General features: G+C 32.1%; 1 protein-coding gene across 1 annotated transcript in view; it reads left to right on the plus strand.

The window, feature by feature from the left end:
• LOC132758513 (uncharacterized) overlaps window positions 1-15,314 on the plus strand; it is a 64,691-nt gene extending 49,377 nt beyond the window's left edge. Inside the window, exons 9-11 of the mRNA XM_060750194.1 lie at window positions 4,990-6,597; window positions 10,945-11,046; window positions 11,570-15,314. Of these exons, the coding sequence (XP_060606177.1) occupies window positions 4,990-6,597; window positions 10,945-11,045 (1,709 nt within the window). The 3' untranslated portion in view covers window position 11,046; window positions 11,570-15,314. The remainder of the gene's footprint in view (window positions 1-4,989; window positions 6,598-10,944; window positions 11,047-11,569) is intronic.
• The last annotated feature ends 7,681 nt before the right edge of the window (window positions 15,315-22,995 follow it).

Genomic DNA, 22,995 nt, shown 5'->3' on the forward strand with positions numbered 1-22,995 from the left:
TCTAACCATTTTCCGACCTCAATCTGACCATTTTCCGACCTAAATATTAACCCTTTTCTGCCCTAAATCTGATCATTTTCTGACCTTCATCTGATCATTCCCCTAATCTTTTTTGTTTCACCACGTCATAAATATTTTCTGGCTAATCATGATTTGATCGAATTTAATGTAACTCATTCTAGTAAGTAACTTTCCCTCCAATGAAATGTATATCAGAAAACTAAAAGCAAAATAATGTTTAATGCTTTTTTAATTTAAAATAAAAGTTGCAATTTTAAGCTGATACATACAATTTTAGTAAATTCTGCAAGGTTAAATCATTTTCATAAATTAAACAAAATAAAACATTAAATAAGTTAATACAAAACAAAAGCATTACAAAAACAATGACATAAATGAAACTAAGAAAACATGTACAAATATTAAAGAACAAAACAATGCATGCACATTTCTATCAAAGTTTGCCTTATCAAATAAAATAATGAAAATATTATAATTTTAAGAAAAGTTAAAAGATTCTGATTATAATGTTTCAAGGAATTAATGACAGATTTTCAGTATTTGAACTATATTTCTACAGCATTTCTAAAACATTTAGTGCCATTTTGCATATTTTGACCTCCTTTGATGATTGTCAGTAATGTATAAATTGCTGCCTTTTAGTTACTTCACAAAGTTATACTTTTAGATATCCATGAGAATTAGCACGAATTTTGAGGTGTGATGCTTTAAGATATGACCTTCTTCCAGCACCCCTCATCTGTCCGGAGGATATGTAGCATTTGTAGCGTCCAATAGCGTGTGTGACATCATTTTCACTGAAAAAAAATCATGAAACATGGAAAAATAACAAGCAAAAATGTTTTCATGGTTATCTTAACGTAATGAACAATTTTGCCAACTTTTTATAAGAGAGCTTTAACAAAAATTAAAAGTAAACATAAATACTGAACATTTAAAAAGCCGCTTTTAAACTCCAGTTTAGTATGGATTAAAGTATGTAATAGAATTTACAAAAATCTTACTTTCCTATGTTTCTTTTTACATATTCATGTGTTTCCGTCCCTCCGACCTTTGAGAGCATGTCCAACACTTTAACTACCTGAAAAGAAAATTATATTCTAACTTATGTATATATTCTACGTTTGAAATAGAACAGTTACGCAAGTCTTAAATATTTCATAGTTTTAAATTAAAGATTTAATGCCGAAATGTCTGGAACCAAAACGTCTTGGGTTATTTGGGATCGGAACGTTTTGGGTTATTTGGGACCGAAACGTCTTGGTCCAAAATGCTCGAAATCATACAAATTCATTCTCAATTCTCAGATTTTAACTGACAAAAACATCACAGTTTAAGAAAAATATGAAAACTAAGCATTCTCTTTGGTAGTACTGAAAGGCATATTATAAACTCTTCACAAGCAGAGTTAAAACATGTCTAATTTTAAAAAGATTTATTCTTAGACATTATCGCGAATTTGTGTGACATTTTACTTCAGCTGTTCAAATAATGATAATTAAATTTAAGAGTGCTTGCAATCATGCAATTATTTATCAAATACAAAGTAAAAATAAAATCTAAATAAATTGAACTGACCTTTTTGTTCAAGAAAATCTATAATATTGACTTTATCAATGCATCCCGATTCCTGACCGACAGCCAAAACGTAACGCCTACGAATTTGAATTTTCATCCACGTGACTTTAGATTCGAATTATAGGTTAATAGGTTAATTATGTTTTCTTTCCCCTTTCTGTCACTATGATTAAATGTTAAAGCACTATTAAAAAACTCGTGATTTTGATACATATAATGTACCACCAATGATAATATTATAACGTTAAATGATTGCAACTTGTAAACAGATCTGTGGCTATTAATAGATTTCATAACAATAACACATGTTACTTGCCTTATATACAGCGCCATCTAAATGTTTTATTAGGTTGCAGCGCCGCGATCTTGGTCTGTATTTATATAAGAACACTTCATTTGTAATCCAAATAACATTTGAAAAAAAGTTTAAATGATTACAACAGCGAATAAGGATTATTTTTTTGTTATTTTTTACCTACCGTCAGGACACCGACCAGAACCTAACGTTAGTACGACGTCAAAAAGAAACGTCTATTAGACATCGGTATTTTAACGTCAGATTTACGTCGTATTTTGGTCGCCGACGTTGTGACCAAAATCTAACATTAATCCGACGTTATTTTAACGTCATGTGTTTGCTGGGTATAATTTTGTTATTCTTGAATGGATGGTCTTCAAACTTGAACATAAAAATCTTGTTGGATAGACCTTCAAGTTAACTAGACAGACTTTGACCTTCACTCAAAAATGACTTTGACCCTGAAGGTCAAATTATTGAAATTTTCATTTCTTTTTGCTGTAACTTGCTATAACTTTGTTATTTTTGAATGGATTGACTTCATATTAGAACATTCTTTAGGATAAGACCTTCATGTACATCAAACTCATATTGAACATGGCTCTTTATTGACCTTGAAGCTTGAATTAATGAATTTTTACAGAGTTTTGCTATAATAAACTGTAACTTGGTGATTATTAGATAGAATATCTTCCTAGTTAGGCAAAACAAGTATTTAAAAATACCTTTTTAAAGGATGGACTTTTCCTTGACCTTTAAATGACATTGACTGTCAAGGTCAAATTATTGAATTTTGGTTAAATTGTCATAATTTTGTTATTTATATATCAATTTTATTTAAACTTCGACGAAACAAGACTTGTTACCAAAGAAACAAAGATATTGAATAATTTAGATATGACGTTGACTGTTAATTGACATTGACTGTCAATGTCAAATTTATGAAATTCTCTTGTTTTTTAGCTGAACCTTTTTATACAAAAAAGAGGTATTGTCACAGTCGTGTCAGAGTTGCTAAATTGTGCTTGTTTTTTGCTATTACTGGCTATAACTTTGTTATTTTTGAATGGGTGGTCTTCAAACTTTAACATAATAATTGTTTTAGACAATACCTTCTAAAAGGTTGAACTGACCTTGACATTTACATTTTAATGACCTTGACCATCAAAGTCAAATAATTGAATTTTGGTTAAAATGTCATAGTTTTGTTATTTATGTACGGATTTGATTTAAACTTAAACAAAACAAAACTTGCTCCCAAAAAACATGGAATAATTGAGATGTGACCTTGACCTTAAATTGACCTTAAATGGCAAGGTCAAATTATTGAAATTCTCCTGTTTTATTTTTGTAACTAACTATAATTTTGTTATTTATGAATGGATAAACTTCAAATTAAAACACAACATCTTTTAGGTCAGGACATTGATGTAAATCAAACTCAAAATGACTTTGACTCATGTATGACCTTAACCTTGAAGGTTAAATATATTTATTTTCGCAGATTTTCGCTATAATTGGCTGTAACTTTGAAATTAATCAATGGATTATTTTCATACTTAGACAAAACAACCTTTTTGACAAGACACACTTTAAGGTTTAACTGACCTTGATCTTGAGCTTTAAAAGACCTTAACCTGCAGGGTTAAAAGTATTGAATGTTGGTTAAGTTGTCATAATTCTGTTATTTATGTAAGGATTAAATTCATATGTGGACAAAACAAGACTTGTGACCAAACAGATATATGGAATCATTTAGATATGACCTTGACCTTTCAATGACCTTGACCATCAAACTATTGAATTTTGATGATTTTTTCTTAACTTTGTCATTTATTTATTGAAATGATTCATACAAAGCAACAAGTATGATTAGACAGACCTATTTAAATTTAAAAAAAAAAGAAAAACTTTTTTTTTGGTCTTTAAGTTTTTTTAAGATTTGTTTAAACAGTTTATGATTTTGCTTATAGAAGAAGTTAAAACGTCTAGCGTTGCCCCGCCTTGCGGTGGCTTTTGTTTCTGTAACTGGCTATAACTTTGTTATTTATAAATGAATTAAGTTCATATTAAGACACAGCATCTGTTAGGTTGGGACCTTCATGTATATCAAAATAAAATTGACCTTAACTCATGTATGACCTTGACATTAACGGTCAAATTATTTTATGTTCAATGATTATCACTATAATTGTGACTTTGTAATTAATCAATTACTAGCTCACTAGAACCGAAGGATGCTCTGGCTTCTATCCGAGAAACCTTGAGGAAGGAATCTTTACCAAATGATATTTCTTCATTTTTTGCGGCTCTTCGCAATAGCTTATTCAATAAAATAGAATTTATGGCTACATTTTGGGGGGATAAGGGCTATGTCACTTTACAGTAACAATTTCATTTCAAACTTCAAAACATGCAACTTGAAGTTTCGGTTTGACTAAACATGTTTAAAATGGCCCAGTATAGAATCATCAGATCTAAAAATATGAATGTGACCTTCAGTTAATTTGTCTATACCAAGCGTGTTGTAGTTAATGCATTTATACATGTACATACTCTCAATTTCAAAATTACACAAAAATCAAAGAGACTGTCACCATTTTGTCAAGCTTGCAACTATTTGGCGACTTAATAAATTCTAAAACACTTCTGTTCAGGTCTTGCTGTTTACATAGATGATTTACATTCATTAAATACTTCTTTTTAATAACAATCTTTCACCATTTCCATGCTTTTCACATCCTATACCTGGCCAGATCAAATATGTTTGATTTCATGAAGTTAAGCACGCTGTCTTACAAACATAAAATTCACGAGAATGACTTTGTATTTAATTGGATGTATAAGGTCAACAACTAAGCCAGGCATTATCAAATTTTAAACAGCATGATGACTTGACTTCCTTTAATATGCATTTTGTCAAGGAATAATTGCCTTTGATATTTTCTCATATTACTGATTCATTTAGGATACATTATTTAATTTCTTTCGCAGTATATGAAAATGTATTTGACTATACATACAAGTGTTTTTTCACGTTTAAAAGTAAATATATATTAAAAATACTGTATTAATTTTCTGTTTTGATCTAGTTTCATTAGAAGTTCTGCCAGATAAACAGAACATTAACCATGCCAGTAGCGAGGGGCTATCACCAGGTGACAATACAATTTATCTTTCAAGCAGTGAGATGGAGCACCAAAATAAAGATCAAAGCAAATCAGTCTTTACAGATACAAATATTACCCTTTTTGACAAAGAGGAAATGATTGTGGAAACAAAGATTGATAGGGATCAATATAAAGAAACTATTTGCATTGAGGGTAACATAAACCTTAATACAGATATGCAGAAAACCATGCCAGTAGATGAAAATAGAACAAGTGCAACAGAAGTGGATTCAAGCACAGACCTGCATTCTGGTCTTGAAATTGTAGATGTAAAGTACACTGACAAGTCCCCTGATGACATCAGCAGTCCCATCCAACATGATATCCAGAGGATATATTCAGTTGACAATATTGAAACAGATAAACTTTCAAGCAGTGAAATGAAACAACTGTCAAATGGAAATAAAGATCAAAGCAAATCAATCTTTACAGATACAAATATTTCCCTTTCTGACAAAGAGGGAATGATTGTGGAAACAAAGATTGATGGGGATCAATATAAAGAAACTATTTGCATTGAGGGTAACATAAACCTTAATACAGATATGCAGAAAACCATGCCAGTAGATGAAAATAGAACAAGCACAACAGAAGTGGATTCAAGCACAGACCTGCATTCTGGTCTTGAAATTGTAGATGTAAAGTACACTGACAAGTCCCCTGATGACATCAGCAGTCCCATCCAACATGATATCCAGAGGATGAAACAACTGTCAAATGGAAATGATGATCAAAGCAAATCAGTCTTTACAGATGGAAATCTTCCCCTTTCTGACAAAGAGAAAAAGATTGAGAATAACTTAACAGAAAATGAGAATAACTTAACAGAAAAACAAGAAAGAGGTTCAACAGAAGTGGATCAAAGCACATATTTGCATTCTGCAGTTGAAATGTCAGTTGTAAAGCACAATAATGATAAGCCCTTTCAAGATACCATAGCCATAGGCATCCCATATAATCAATTCAAGATTAATGCAGCAGATGGTCCTTCAAATCAAATCAAATATTGTGATCAAGGACCAAAGAAACTTCCAGAAATTCTGAAATTGAAAGAGGGGAATTCAAAAGCTATTTGCAAAAATGAATTAAAACCTTTACCAAGACGACGAGTATTTCTAAAGTTAAGAGAGAAAAGGTTAGACACTCAAGTGTCAGCAAATTATGACGCTAAAGTTCAAAATAAGGTTGAATTTCCACAAGAAAGATTTGAATATCCGTTAGAATATCGAGATGAAAGGTATAGATACGAATTCTCTCCAGAAGATTTAGGCTACCAAACTGAAGGTTATGAAACACATAGATGGTTCAGAGAAAATAATTTCAGAGAGCAGGATAATGTCAGAAGACATCAAACCCAAGATAAGCAGAGATGGAATGAAGAGAGCAACAATAAGAAACAGTATGACTTACTAAGAAACCCTTATGAATGCATGAATCAATATTATATCAACAGAAGGTATCCAGTGTACAACCCACAATATGTCTTCAACAGAGAAGGATCAATGAAAAGTTGGTTTCCTCATGAAAGAGGTAAGTCAGTTTGCTTTCTGCCTTAAATTTCAGCCTTAATTTCGAGATAAGGAGTCAGATAAAAATTGTTTGTATTTATTTATAACCACAAAAATTTTGGCTGTGTTTTAATAAATAAGGAAACGTTGTGTTGCATGCAAGACGCAGGTTACTAGCTCAAAGCTCAAGATCACAGCAGGAAATTGAACTTTGCGTGTCATATAGTTTAAAGTGCAGCTGCTCAAGTTTGTATCAGGTCCATAACGTCTGCTTGCACGATAGGATTTAAAACAGCAAATTTGTACACATGAACACAATAAGGAGACACCATAAGTGTTGGTGCAAGAAGCGTGTCCACACCTTTAAGATTAAGGTTGTACTTGGAGGTCAAGATCAAATTCTGTCTTGTTTGTCACTTGTTGTTACTAGATGAATTGTCTAAATATTTGGCATATGTCTTGATTGTTACATTGAACGCCTGTATGAGCCGTCTTGACATAAAACAGGTATGTAGCTTTGATAAGTCGACCTTAATCAAGTTTGTTTAATCATGACCCTGAGATCGAAATAGGCCCTGTCCAAAGGTCATTTGATTTTACATTGAGTCATTTTAGAAAAATGTTACAAATAGTCTTCTCCCAAAGCCAAATGCTCTGGACTCGGATATTTGGTGTGTCTCGCGTATCTTTACTAAGTTTGTTCAATTAATGACCATTATGTGTCCAAAGTGGCACATTTGAAAATTATTTTCTCAAGAAATACAAGGTATAGCTATTTATTGTATAAATGACTATTATGACCATTATGACCATTATGACCATGACTATTTATTTTGTTCAAACCTTGACCTTGGTTTCAAATTTGGCCCTAACCAAGGTTAAGAGCTAAATATTTGATGTGTGGAATTGTCTATTGAACTTTTATTAGTTTGCTCAAAGGCAATTGATTTAAGGTGAGTGATCTAGGGCCGTCAAAGCACCATTAGTATGCTGCCCGGGGAAGCATATAGTCGCCGGGTTGTCCATCCGTCCCAGTGTCCGTCCGTACGTACATATGTCCCGAATTCGTGTCCGGCCCATAACTTTATTATTTAAAGTCAGATTTTACAGCTATTTCACCATATCACCATATTGATCATCATATTGAGAGGACATGTCTTTCGCAACAATTGGGTCGCTACCTTGAAGGTCAAGGACACACCATGACATTTCAACAAAATCGTGTCCGGCCAATAACTTTTTTATTTGAAGTCTGATTTTACAACTATTTCACAGAAATGATCACCATATTGAGATGATGTGTCGCGCGCAACATTTGGGTCACTACCTTGAAGGTCAAGGTCACAGGTGACCTTGCAGCAAAATCGTGTCCGACCCATGACTTCATTATTTGAAGTCATATTTTACAACTATTTCACAGAAATGATCATCATACTGTATGTGTAGAAATATTCGCGGGCTTCAAATTTTCGCGATCTTCGCGGTGACATTCGATCCGCGAATTCATGTTTAGCGCGAATATTTCTACACCAGTAATTTCTTAATAGTCATATTTTCGCGCTTCTATAGAACAATGTATATCAGTGTGTGATATGTTTTCACACTTTTATTTAAATGTTTTCTGAGTAATTGTGTTTGTTTTCCAAGTTATTCATCATTTAAATCGTTTATGTTTGTGTTTGTTTTGTATCGTTTGTTAGGAAAAACCAAAACATGAAAAATTATGCACGGGCATTTTTTTTGGTTTTGCTATAATCTGTCCGCTAGACAGTGTCTTTTATTCTGTAAAATAACGTATTGTTCGACACCTGGTATTGAAAATAACTGTGAACTCCCGCGATGATTACAGTACTGTAATTTTCCTTGAGTGGTCAACGCGAATTTATGATTTTCGGCAGTCACCTCCGCGAATTCAAAATAGCGCGAATATTTGTATAGACCCCCAAAGTGGTCCTTTCCGCGAAAATTTGCTTCCGCGAATTTAAATACACATACAGTATTGAGACGACGTGTCGCGCACAACATTGGGGTCGCTACCTTGAAGGTCAAGGTCACCGCATGACTTTGCAGCAAAATTGTGTCCGGCCCTTAACTTTGTTATTTGAAGTAGGATTTGAAAACTATTTCACAGATATGATCACCATAATGATAACGTGTCGCGCACAACATTTGGGTCGCTACCTTGAAGGTAAAGGTCACAATATGACTTTGCAGCAAAATCGTGTCCGGCGCATTACTTCGTAATTTGAAGTAGGATTTTACAACTATTTCACTGAAATGATCACCATATTGAGACGACGTGTCACATGCAACATTTGGGTCACTACCTTGAAGGTCAAGGTCACAACATGACTTTGCAGCAAAATTCTGTCCGACCTATAACTTCGTTATTTGAAGTCGGATTCTACAACTATTTCACAGAAATGATGAAGTGAGGACGTATCGCACACAACATTTGTTTTTTTTTACACTTTGAACTTTGTCTGTGACATAACTCTGACACTACAAGAGGTATAACTTCCTGTGTCTAAAACCTATTTGGGGAGCATCGCCCAGTTCAACCGGTTCTTGTTATGCTCCCCGAAAAATTTCGGGGGAGCATATAGTCGACGGGTTGTCCGTTCATCCGTCCGTCCGCACTCACAGGAGAGTAATTATGTGGCTAGAGGGACAATAGGTACTGTTCTTTCTCTTTGATGTCATTCATTCCGTAATGCTTTTATGTGGCTATTTTCTTTAGTGTGGCAAAAAGAACAATAGAGAGAACAATAGAGTAGCCACATTATTACTCTCCTGTTAGAAAGACCGCCTGTCCATCCGTACGTACGTCCCGAATTCGTGTCCGGCTCATAACTTTGTTATTTGAAGTCAGATTTTAAAACTATTTCACAGAAATAATCACCATATTGACATGACATGTTGTGCGCAACATTTGGATGGCTACCTTGAACGTCAAGATCACAGTATGACCTTGCAGCAAAATCGTGTCCGGTCCATAACTTCATTATTTAAAGTCTGATTTTAAAACTATTTCACAGAAATGATCATCATATTGAGACAACGTGTGTTGCGCAATATTTGGGTTGCTACCTTGAAGGTCAAGGTCACAGCATGACCTCGCAGCAAAATCGGGTCCTGCCCATAACTTCGTTATTTGAAGTCGGATTTTAAAACTATTTCACAGAAATAATCACCATATTGAGCCAATGTGTCGCGCACAACATTTGGGTCGCTACCTTGAAGGTCAAGGTCACAGCATGACCTTGCAGCAAAATCGTGTCTGGCCCATAACTTCATTACTTGAAGTAGGATTTAACAACTATTTCACTGAGATGATCACCAAATTAAATCCACGAGTCACATGCAACATTTTGGTCGCTACCTTGAAGGTCAAGGTCACAGTATGACCTTGCAGCAAAATCGTTTTGCCGGCCCATAACTTTCTTATTTGAAGTCGGATTTTACAACTATTTCACAGAAATGACCACCATATTGAGACCATGTGTGGCGCGCAACATTTGGGTGGCTACCTTGAAGGTCAAGGTCACAGCATGACCTTGCAGCAAAATTGTGTCCGGTCCATAACTTCGTTATTTGAAGTCAGATTTTACAACTATTTCACAGAAATGATCACAATATTGAGGCAATGTGTCGCGAGCAACAATTGGGTCGCTTCCTTGAAGGTTAAGGTCACAGCATGACCTTGCAGCAAAATCGTGTCCAGCTCATAACTTCGTTATTTGAAGTTATATTTTACAACTGTTTCACAGAAATGATCATCAAATTGAGACAATGTGTCGCGCGCAACATTTTTGTTGTTTTTACACTTCGAGCTTTGTCTGTGACATATCTCTGACAGTACAAGAGGTATACATTCCTGTGTCCAAAACCTATTTGGGGAGCATCACCCGGTTCAACTGGCTCTTGTTAGAATTTGTTACTAAATTCTGGAAAGCTTAAAGGCCAATTATGCTTCAGAAATGTTTCTATTCTTATTTTGAGTGTACTTTAATAGCTTTCAAAGTGTTACTCATTGGCTGATTATTTGAACCATCTTTTTCATCTGTTGCTTTTTGGCAATTTGTACAGTGATGTAGTATTTTATATGGCAGTCAAAGTACTATGTTGTTTACATTTTGCTGGGTTTGTGACAAATTATTTCATATAAATCTCTAATTTGTTCAGATTACAAGCATCTTATATGCTCTATAACCATTATTTAAATGTTGTAAAATTCATAAATATGGTATTTCTAAAGATGTAAAAACATTTTCGTTTCTGAGGTTTTATGTGCCTTTAATTTCAAAAAAGAATTTGATATCATTTTTCAGTTTACGGAAGATTTCTTAATACAATGTAATTTTTACAGGTTATTCCTACCCACCTCAAAGATGGAATCAAGAACTTTACAACAATCATCCCCCAAATTTCGACAGCTATGGAGGATACATGCACCAAAAGTACTATTAAAGTAATATTGTTAACATAGCATCTTACTTATGTAAAATTGTTAAAATTTGTGTCTTAATAATTTCAAAAGAATCCTTATAAGGTATACAAAATCAAAAATGTCTGTTATGTTGTACATATATTTAAAATTTACATTATTCTCTAGCAGACATACTTTCAGGGTAGATGGGAAGAAAAATGCATTATTTCTGCTTTTGACTGGTATGATTGATATACATTTGTATAATGAACTCCACCTGCTTTATACATAGAAGTGTTGAAATTCCATTTTCAAAATAACGAAAGACAACACCAAACAGTACAATTTTTTCAAAACTTTATGGATTTAAAGATGGCCTGTCTTTATTTAGGGTCACTTTCATGCTAGTATTTTAAAGAATTTGTTACTAAAATTTAATTACTACATTACAAAATGAGCTATGAATTAATATATAAATGTATGCTGTACTTTTGCACTTTAAAATGAAAGAAATAACTGGAGTGTTGTTAAACATGGTTTCATCTATAAAGTATTACATTTTCAGGTCATATCAATATGCAAAAAACTAGATCAGCAAGAAAGTTTGGCATGTTTTACATGAAGAATACAAACCCAGTGGAAGATGATCGAAGTCATTTGCCCTGCACAAATTAATTTGTATTTTTTTATGCAGATGATTGTCTTACTATTTTCTTTACTTGTAGAAAAGTAAAGAGATATATTTGCGCTCTTATAATTATTTTAACCAGTTTGTCAGAATAATCGTACATTTTTACTGTCGATCTATTTTTAACCGAGTTAATGTCTTCCTACATCGATACACTGAAGTGTATCGTATTAATGAACAGTGAGTGTATTTATACCCTGTTGCTGAGGTTAAAATTTCTACACGTAAATGTCAAATAGAAAATATGCGAGTTTTGGGAGAGATTTTACATCAGTTTAGGAGAGACACACTGATAGTGTGTAGCATTTATTTTTTTGTTGAGAAGAGAATTTGTTGTTTTAAAGAGAGTTTTGTTGATATGTTGAAGTTGGTTGAATTTAATTGTGGTGATCTTAATTGATCATGGTTTATTGGTTGTAATTAGTTGTTTTGGTTGTTGAGATATATCTGTTTGGTAAGAAATATTTGGTTGAAATTGATTGAATGTTTGGATGAGTTTGTTTATTATATTAGTTGATGCTTTGTAAATTTTTGGGGATATCTGTAAATATTGGGTACTTTAGTTTGCTTTTCTGATGCTGATTAGATTTTGTGAAGTTAATATTGTTGGTTGAATTTTTGTGGTTTATACTGTATCTTAGAGTTGTAAAAATATTCATTTTTGTGTTCTTCATTTTGTGGTGATTTTATTGTTTTGTTTGATCATAAGTTGTTTAGAGCTTGGGCTCGCAAGGTGTCTAGTATTGTTTTGTATAAAAGAGTTTACATGAAAAGATATTTCGTTTAAGTGGTTGATAGAAAATGTGTGTTTTTTGGGGGTGTAAATTATGATCAGAGTTCATTGTTTTGGGTGTAAATAATAATCATAGTTTGTTGTTTAAATGTATATATTGATTTGAGACATAAAAAGATAAAAAATACCTGAATAAAAATAGTGTTAACTAAACAATTACATCTGAGAATATTTCAATCTTAAGTCAGGCAGTGCTGCCAAGCCCCCATATCTTGGAAATTGGTTCTAGTCTTTATTGCTAAATATTTCCTTAGATTAAATAACATCAAGGCAGTCATTCTCCCGACACAGTTTATATTATTATTTTTTTTGGTTAAGTGATAAATCTTAACACAAAATTTATTTGTATATTGCTTTTTAAATTTTGTATCTTGATTTGTTTTTATAACAAATCTCATTCTTGCACATCATTTAAGTATACATGTATATTAATTTTGTCAAGATTTCAAGTGAAATTAAGGAAATTAAATTGAGCGGAACAGTTTAAGAGATTGTAATTGGAAGATGTAACATATTTATTTTACTTCCTTGTCAGTTTAGAATATACATTAGTTCTTTTTAGTTTGATAGCTTTACTGTCAAAAAAGCTGATGCAAAAAGAATCTTAGTGATATGAGAAATATAGAAAACATTTCATGTTATGATTTGTCAAACCCCAACATCTGATGTCATATTTCATTAATTTTTAATGTTATATAATTTTAAAGTACTATTCTAATGTGATTTTGTTTTGTACCATTACAATGTATTATTCCTTATATTTAATGAAGTGTTTTTTTTTTGCTTTTTTTAGTGTTTACTTGTATCAATATACTTTTTTTAATTAAATGTTTTTAGACTATTAGACATTAAGAAGTATTATATGTACTAGTTTTTTTTAAAATAATTTTATGTTTGATTCAGTTTAATTATGGATATTGTGACAAGTAAATTTCATTTCATTGAGCTACCTATGATAGAGCCTAGTTAGCTTGTACATCTGTGCAGGCTAACCTGAGTGAGTCTTAAATGTCAGTGGTGGCAAAAGCTTATCATTTTCAGCAACCGTAATATTTAAAAAAAAAAAAGGATTGTAATTTTGTTAACTAATAATTGACATTTCATGTGATTTTAAGCCTTTTTTTTTTTTTTTTTTTTTTCATACCTAATAATTTGTGATTATTTTAGATTTTACATATTTATATGTATTAAAAGATCCTGTCACTCAATTTTGTATGGTTTTACATCATAAATATGATGCTCAAATGACATTAATTGCATAACTGCTACAAAAGGATCGGCGGTAAATGGTCTGCGAACTGTCCGGATTTTTTTTTTACTCTTACAAGAGTATTGAATTTGAGACATTTCTTTTAAACACTATATCATTGTATTTAAGTAGATGTACATCTTATAAATAAATTAATTTAATAATGAATTAACGGTAATAATTAGTTTTATTTTCCCTGAATATGTTTTAATAAATGATAGACTGTGCTAATTGGAATAGGATATTTTTCAAGTGATAGATATTGTAATGTTACTGTACATTATCAAGGACATGTGTAAATTAATTCTATAATTCGGTTTTTCATTTTAAGTCCATGACTGTTGAGTTCCAAGATAACTCAAAATATACGAGAAAAAGCGGAGAATGGCCGGCACACTATCGCGCAATCATTGGTTTTGGAGAGAGAAACGAGAATGTGATCGCTTTCTTTCTCGCTTTTTCTCAACATATTATGAGGCCTGGAAATAATTACATGATTCAGAGACCTAAAACACGAGGAAGAATACTTTCAGAAAGAATGATGCAATGTTACATTTTGTATTTCTTCTACAACATCATGAACGTCATTTACTGTATTGTAATTGTGCGCTGGGTCGCAATCCCCATGTCATTTCAATTTTTTTACAGACTTGTTATTTTTAAACATTTTGTATTGATTTTTTACTGTATACATGCAGGGAACATCTTCTGATATTTGGTCTCTGTAAAATTGTGTACGTAAATTTGAAAATGTGGACAGTAGAGCTGCAATCCTATTACTTTATGAAACAACCCTTGTATATTTTATATTGTAAAGTTACACAATTTTAAAATTTGCTTTAATATAACAATTTATTTAAATATTTTGAATTTTAGAAAAGAGATGTTATAATCATGAATTATTTTAATATTATTATATTTTTGTTATGTTGTTTGTTTGATTCTTGTAATCTTTGTTTGATTCTTGTAACCTTTTATAATCATTTCTATTATTTTATGATAAAATATATGTAAATCTTTAAAGGCTCAAGAGACAGTAGTGTTTACATGTACAGCACCAATTATAGATTAGATATTATTTTCAAAGCAATACAACTCTAATCTTGCATGCATTAAATATATTTCTGCCTCCTAATCATTTCAAATCCATGTAAGATTTAGACAATATAAACACTAGAATATGTGTTATAGTTATCATTGTAGGTATGAACCAACTAAGGGGATTTTCGAGAGGTAGACCATGGGTTCGGCCTTGAATAGCAGGGGGGGGGGTGGCATTTAAAAATCACCATGGAATAAATGGAATAACTGAGCTCTCTGTGTTCTGGTCTAACAGTGTGTGAAGAATTTTAATGTCTTCTTTTAGGAGAAATGATACCTAAGCAAGGAAATTCCTCCATTTTTTTTTCATTTCTCAGTTATAATCATTTTTGAGTATTTTTGGATTTTAAAATCCTACAAATCGGACCCCTCCAGTTTTTAAACATAGGCTATACTCCAACTTACTGCTATGTTGACATTTCAGCCCTTAGATGAATTGCTCTGTAATTACTCTCAGGGGCGGATACAGAACATGGTTTCCTGGGGGGCTGACATATGGGTGGAATATTTTGACAAAAATAATACAACCGGCGAAACTTGTGCATGTTTGAAGATAGGGCCAATACCTTGTTCATGTGACAAAGATTTTGATTTATGTGTTTTATAGCTCATCTTATGAGTAGCAATGTACTTTTGCTTGTATATGTGTATACTAATATTTTCGTAAATCTTTATATATATATTTTTATGATATGGAATCTAGAAAAATATCTGTAATTGGGGTGGGCCTGGGAGGGGTGTCCCCTGCCATAGACTGAGAAAATTTTGAAATATGAGGTTAAAAATGGTGTTATTTCCTTGACTTTCTAGTGCTGTTTTTGATAAATTGTGGATGGTTTTACGGGTTAGTGTTTACAAGGTATTTCAAATAGAATTCCCCTGGTGTTTAGTATAATAATTAAGCATTTACAAAATAACAGCACACTAACCAATGTTTGCGCGACTGTTGATAAAAATAATTTTTAAACACTTGATCAATGTACTCATCTGAATAATAGAAGATTTTCCAAAGTAAAGTGATATTAAAGTACTGCCTTTCAATTGTAAAAAAAAATAATTTCAGACACATATATTCAATAAGAATTTTTTCAATCAATGAATCCATTTTAGATACTAAAGAGGTCAGTACAATTTAAATTTAATTATAAAAAATATAACTGCAATAAAAAGTTATTAAAAGCAAATGACCAATCAATTCATCTGATTAAAAATCTTAGAAAAACTAGTTATTATTTAAAACGCTATTCATATAGTATAATCTTTATAAAACTGGTCACCTTTTTAATTTACAAATAATAATTTTCAATTTCCTCATCATAGGGCTTTCGCAAAGAAAAATGAAAAACAAAGATGGTAAAATATGGTGTGCAATGTAACACATCTATTTGCCACTATCTGTGACTATTAATTTCATTAGACCTTTAGAAAGTAATAAAACCAATCAATTATGCAGTTTAAACATTGAAGTCATTCAAGCATGTTGATAGATAAAGATCTCTGCCAAGCCCCCAGGCAGGAGATTAACAACTGGATGACAGCAATTAATGTTTTGATAAGGGAGTACACTACAGGCAATAGAGTTTGAAACTGACAAAAATATTTTCCAGCCCAGCTGGTAAACGTATCTTTGGGCCAAGCTGGGGGCTGCAGCCCTGAAGCCCGGGTCTGAATCCGCCACTGGTGTCACTCTCATTTAACTGTCACTATCAGGTGATTGATAAATAGTAGACTTCACACATTGTACATCTAAGTTTTTATTGACGTACCTGTGAACCCTACTGTCTCAGTTAAGGCCTTAAGTGCTTTGAATGTCTATGACAATCATATTTTTACTGACCAAAAAAAAAAGTATTTTTAACGTACATTTTTAGCTTGACTTTTTCGAAGAAAAGATTTGAGCTATTTCTACAGTCAGGTTGTCGTTTGCCACTGTCGTTGCCATTCAGACACTTTAACATTTGCCAGCATTTTTCCAAAGTTCTAAATGGATTATTTTCATACTTGGACACAACAACCCTTTTGACCTTCAAGTAAACAATAATGAACTCGACCTTGACACATAATTGACATTGACTTTCAATGTCAAATGTTTGAATTTTGCTTAATTTTTGCTATATTTGGCTTAAAATTTGTTATTTATGAACAGATTTTCTTCAAACAAGACAAGACATTAAAGGAGATTTATTAAAAATTTACCTTGACCTTAATTTCACCTTGTCAAATGAGGTCAAATCAATAAATTTTGCTAATATTGGCTATAACATTGTGATTTATTTATGGATTTGATTTATACTTGGACAAAAGAACACTTAAAACAAAACTGACATGTGTAGTAACTCAAATTTGACCTTGACCTTTCAATGATCTTAACCTTCAAGGTCAAATACTGAATTTAGCTTAGATTGTCATACCTTTGTTATTTAATTACAGATTTGATTTATACTTGAACAAAAGAAACCTTATGACAAAATCTGTATGTTGAATTATTTTGACATGACCTTGACCTTTAATTAACCTTGAACATCAAGGCCAAATTATTGAAATTCGCTTGAATTGTCATAAACTTGCTATTTATTTACAGATTTGATTCATACTTGAAAAAAGAACACATATTTCAAAATTATCATGTTTGATGTTTTATTCTTATATGACTGATCCTTCATTGACCTTTACCTTTAAAGTCAAACTTTTGAAATTTCTTTAAATTGTCTTAATATCGTCATTCATTTAAATTGGTTCATTCTTGGACACAATAACACAATAACACTTATGCAGAACTGCTATAATGCTTTATTCTAATATAATCATGACCTTTAAATTATTTTGACAGTCAAGGTCAAAAATGAAATTTGAATTATATTTTGTACAAAATATGTCTTTTAGGAGTAATCTTTACTACAATATTCTTCCTCCAATGTGTTTGATTTTAGAAATAAGATAAAGTCGAATAAGGACCCTGTCTAAGGCTGGCTCTTATTTATTTTTCTTTTTATTGCATAATTATGTAACGCACATTATTCAAGTACATAATACTTTTTTGCAAAGTTTACTGAAAAGAGCAATATTGACAGAGTGTAGGACAAAAGCCCCCCCCCCCTCCCCGGACGAAAGCCCCCCCCCCTTCTAAAAATGACAAGGTGGACAAAAGCCCCCCCCCTCCCATGAAATTTCCACATAGGACAAAAGCCCCCCCATTAAAAAGTAAAGGTAGGACAAAAGCCCCCCCCCCCTTCTAAAAATGACAAGGTGGACAAAAGCCCCCCCCCCTCCCATGAAATTTCCACATAGGACAAAAGCCCCCCCATTAAAAAGTAAAGGTAGGACAAAAAGCCCCCCCCCCCATGTCCATCAAATTTACATTTAGTGTAAATGAATTAATGGGTGAGAAGACTATGGCACAATTTCTGTATGCCATGTCACATTATGTATCAGACTCAACTAAATGTGAACATTTTTTGAAACTGAAATGTAGCAGAGATTGTGAGAATAATTTATTAATAAAGTGTGCTTTATTTCATCCATGTGCTCTTCATCTTCATGTTTGTAATATTTTTAAGCATGCATGTATTAAAGTTGTGTTTTTATGTGTATAAAAAATATGTATGGACATCAAATGTAGGTGACATAGTGTTAAGGATATTAATTTGATCCATTTACAAAAGTGATAATAAACATTACTACTCTTCTGACACTTGTTGTGTATATGAAAAGCTATGAATTCAGTATTACATGCATGCATTATTTCATCTGTTATCATATTTTGTTATCACTTCAATATATACATTATTAATAAACATTAAAGCAGCACGCCTCCAGATTCATCCTAATTTTCATGAAAATTTTGAAAATGTATTTAAAGGTAAAATATTGTGAAATGAACAAAGAAATTACTTGACACATTACAATCGGCACTTAAAATACACATAAATTGCCAAAAAGAGGTCAAAATATGCATAAATAGCCCTTACTGTGTTAGTAACGCAGTAGAAATATGGTGATAAATACTACAAAATACAGTCATTAATTACACTTAAGGTATACACTATATGTAAATTTGATGGACCATGGGGGGCTTTTGTCCTACCTTTACTTTTTTTTGTCCTACCTTTACTTTTTTTTATTGGGGGGGGGGGGGGGCTTTTGTCCTATGTGGAAATTTCATGGGGGGGGGGCTTTTGTTCACCTTGTCATTTTTAGAAGGGGGGGGGTTGCTTTTGTCCGTATCCCATATTGACATTATGAACACCTTTTTTACTGGTGGAGACTGCCTATCATTTTATCAAGGCAAAGTACTTTGGAGGTAGTGGGAGTCAGGCACAACATGACATGTAAAATGTACAATAACAAAGCATGTTCTTTACTAAAATACATTTTTTGAGCTGGCAATTTGTCACTTAGACCATTGTTAACTGGGTTTTATTGCTCTATATCAATGTGTCCATCAGTAAACAATTAGTGTCCGTAGCAATACTTTTGAATGATTTCATTGTGTTTATATTTGGCATGTAAGTACATATCAAAACATGATTTTCGCTGCAATTAACCTATAATTCTCCTTTCAAACTGATTTTTTGTGTGAAATTATTGGTTTCTTTTAACGGTTTTCATTAATTGTTTTATATTTGTAGTGTGAATAAGTTATATATATAAAAGTACAGGTCATATTCGATTTTTCTGCAATCAACGAGTTATGCCCCTTTATTACCAAAGTTTCTGTAAAATTATTGGTTTTCCACAGGATAACTTTCGATGTATTTCATTGATTCTGTTTATATTTGATATTTTATATCAAAACACAGGTCTAGTTTGATTTTCTCTGCATTCAGTTTATTTTGACTAAGTTATGCCCCTTCATATGCCCCAGCAATTTATTACAAATATTTTGCTTCATCTAAAAAGTTAGACGGTATATTTTTTTCTTTCACATTCAAAGGAAACATAATCAATGTGCTATTTAAAGCATTTAATTTGCTATCTGTCTTAAAGGCATATTTTTGTCCGTGATACATGTAACTTCTAAATTTACCATCAGGGTACAGGGTATAGTTGCCAAGTCTCGGCAGAACTCTTAAACTTCTGTGTTTGATGTTACCAAAACAACCTTCTGGAAACTTATGGTCATTCATGTCATTTGCAAATACATTGTGCACCGATATATAGGCTTTCTTTTACAAATTAAACTATTATGCATAGATGTTTACATGTCAACTCTCTGCGTTTTTCTACATTGTACTTAAAATGTATTGATCCATGGAAGTAATAGCCTGCTGATAGATTGCAAATCTAGTGGACATTTGATTGGATAGCTATGTCATTGAATTCATAGAATGACATTATTTGTTATATTTTACATCTCTGTCTTTTCAAAACAAATACTTTCCTAAAGTCCACCTAAATTGACAAAGTATTGGCTTATATATTCTTGCTTATTTATTGCATTGTATATACCATTGGAGTTTGTGACAGTCTTGTTTATGTGTGTGTATGGTTGTGTGCGTGCGTGCGTGCGTGTGTGTGTGTGTGCCCGCACATTGTATAAAGAATTTCAATAATAAAAAACTTACAATAATTTTGAATAATTTATTGAAAATCTTATCAAATCTAAATAGTGTCATACTACGGTTTTTTTAATATACTAAATATTTTTAATAATTTGCATGTTCTTTTTCCAAAAGATAAATAAAATAATTGTTTAGGGTAGATTGAGTTTTCTTTAAAAAGATGTTTAATTGAACGGGATATTTTTAATGACAGAATACATTACAACAGTACAAACTTTATAACTGTGTATGTTTATCAGGCTGATAAACGACAACTTTACGTTATTTAATGTGGTTAAAAAACCCTTAAATGACAGACAACTCAGAATCATAAGACTAAATATTGTCAGCGTAATTCATTTCGATACATGTATATGCAAGGTGAAGGTCACCAGAGATGGTTTAAAAATAATGTTCATGTGTACACATCTTCTACATGCATTGAAGGATTTCAGTATTATTTGACAGAAATGTTTACCATCATGAGATATGGTGTTGCACACATGAATCATCTTTGTAGGTCATTAAAGGCAGAGGAAAACACTTTCTTAAGTGAGATGTCTGCATACATTGAAGGACTATTACTGGTATATGATTTTGTAAAATTTAGGTCCCTTTGGCCAAAGTCGAGGTCATATGCGGAGGTCCAAGGTCCGAGACACAAAATAAAAGTGTAATGATCATTTGTTATCATGAATTGTGGTGTATTATGATGTAAATGTTTACTATATATGAGACTGAGCATTCAAATTTTGTAAAGGGCTTGTTTTGTTTTAGCGGAGGTAATTCAAATGAATGCATAAGCAAAAACAAAATAATTCCTGTTAAGAACAAAAAGACACAGCATAAAATTTTGAACCTGTACCTGTATCTATGTTGTTCAAATAATATAACTGCAGGGTAAAATTGACTTAGCTCTTTGGGGTCTCTTTTTAATAATAAAGTAACAAATAGGAAAACTTAAAAGGGACAATATGCGGGACCTTCCGGATACCCCTTTTCCTTTTAAGGTGGTGATGTTAAGCTCACTGTCATGAATAATATACTTTTCTAATCAAGAACAAGTTTCCTCAGTCAGGTTTGTGATACTTATTAGGTATTATAGTTGTATCATTTATTATTATATTTCTTATTGATTTATCACTTGATTTTTTTTTTAAGTATGTAAATTTCTAGATATTTTAATCATTTTCAGAATAGTGCATCTATATGACTATATGACAGAGATTAGTTTTATGGTAGGCATTTACGTTTAGTCCTCCAACAGACTCAAAGATCTATATCCCTCCAACTTTATTTACAAGGCTTAATTAAGGATAAGGGTATAAATATTTGCTGTTGACAAATTTGTTCATAGCTTATTGTGTAGTATTTAACAACAACTTAGTACATGTACATCACAGTTTATTATTATTTGAGATATTACTTTGAAGTATTATCAAATGTCAAACCAATTATGATAACATGTTTTATGAGATAACATTGTTGAGGACTTCTAATTTTTTTTATATTTTTTTTTTTTTTTTTGTAACAGCAACCTAATATATGCCAACGGATTACATGTTACTTTGTGATAATCTTGTGTTAATCATTTTTGCCCATTCTCATGTGGAATTTTTAGTTGAAAATAATTTTTTTAATGATGAAATATCCTTTTTTTAACTTGACTTAAAGACTTCTTAAGTTTTTTTTAAAATGTTTCATCATGTATGAAAAAAATAAGAAAAATAAATAAATTAGTGGTACCATATAATTCTTCTTTTTTTTCCAAAGAAATATCACAGAATATATTAAGTTAATTATTATTGAAAGTCTTGGAAACTGGAGATTTACTCTTTTTTCATTGTATAAGACTGAGTAATTGGTACTTGCATTATTTCTTTATTTAGCATGTTTTAGTTGAAAAATTCTAATAAAAGAAAAAGTCGACACCAGAAAAATAAATTATATCAATCATAAAGTTTGGAATGAATATATTTTAACATAACTATTTTAAGATAATTTTCAATTATCATATTGATTCAAATAAATAAACTGTATCTAAAGAAACAGAGCAAACATTTTTTATGACATTAAAAAAAAAGAAAACCCACAAAGTTTTACCAATCATATGACAACTTACAGGGTATGCCCAAGTACACAGGGTAAACTATATACAACATTCATGTACAATCACATCTTATTTATTTATAATAACATACTTGTGATTATTTTTATTTTATCTCACCTAAGCATGTAACTATGCTCATGAAAGTTTGAAGGATTGATTGCTAAAGGTGCCCTCACACATAAACCACGACCTTACTGCGACCTGAAAACTAGCAAAATAGCATTTTTCTTTCGAAAATCGTTGTTTTTTTTTTCAAATTTCTCTCGCAGACGGTCCGGGGCTCTGCAGTCTTGTGTTCAGTACGTTTTCTCTATGTCCTCAATACGACCCTTCTACGTCCATGGCGTTTCCACTGCGACTGTATTGCGTCCCCAAGGCGACCCCACGGCGATCATCGGCGACCCAGCTGCGACTGTGCTATGTTCTCTGCGTCCTTACGGCGACTCTACGACGACTATTGCGTTTGTCCGGCGACTGTCCTGCGACTGTACGACGACCCTACTACATTCT

This window comes from Ruditapes philippinarum, unplaced genomic scaffold, assembly GCF_026571515.1.
Source record: "Ruditapes philippinarum isolate M1 unplaced genomic scaffold, ASM2657151v2 ctg1414_1_1_1_1, whole genome shotgun sequence".
Classification (NCBI taxonomy): domain Eukaryota; kingdom Metazoa; phylum Mollusca; class Bivalvia; order Venerida; family Veneridae; genus Ruditapes; species Ruditapes philippinarum.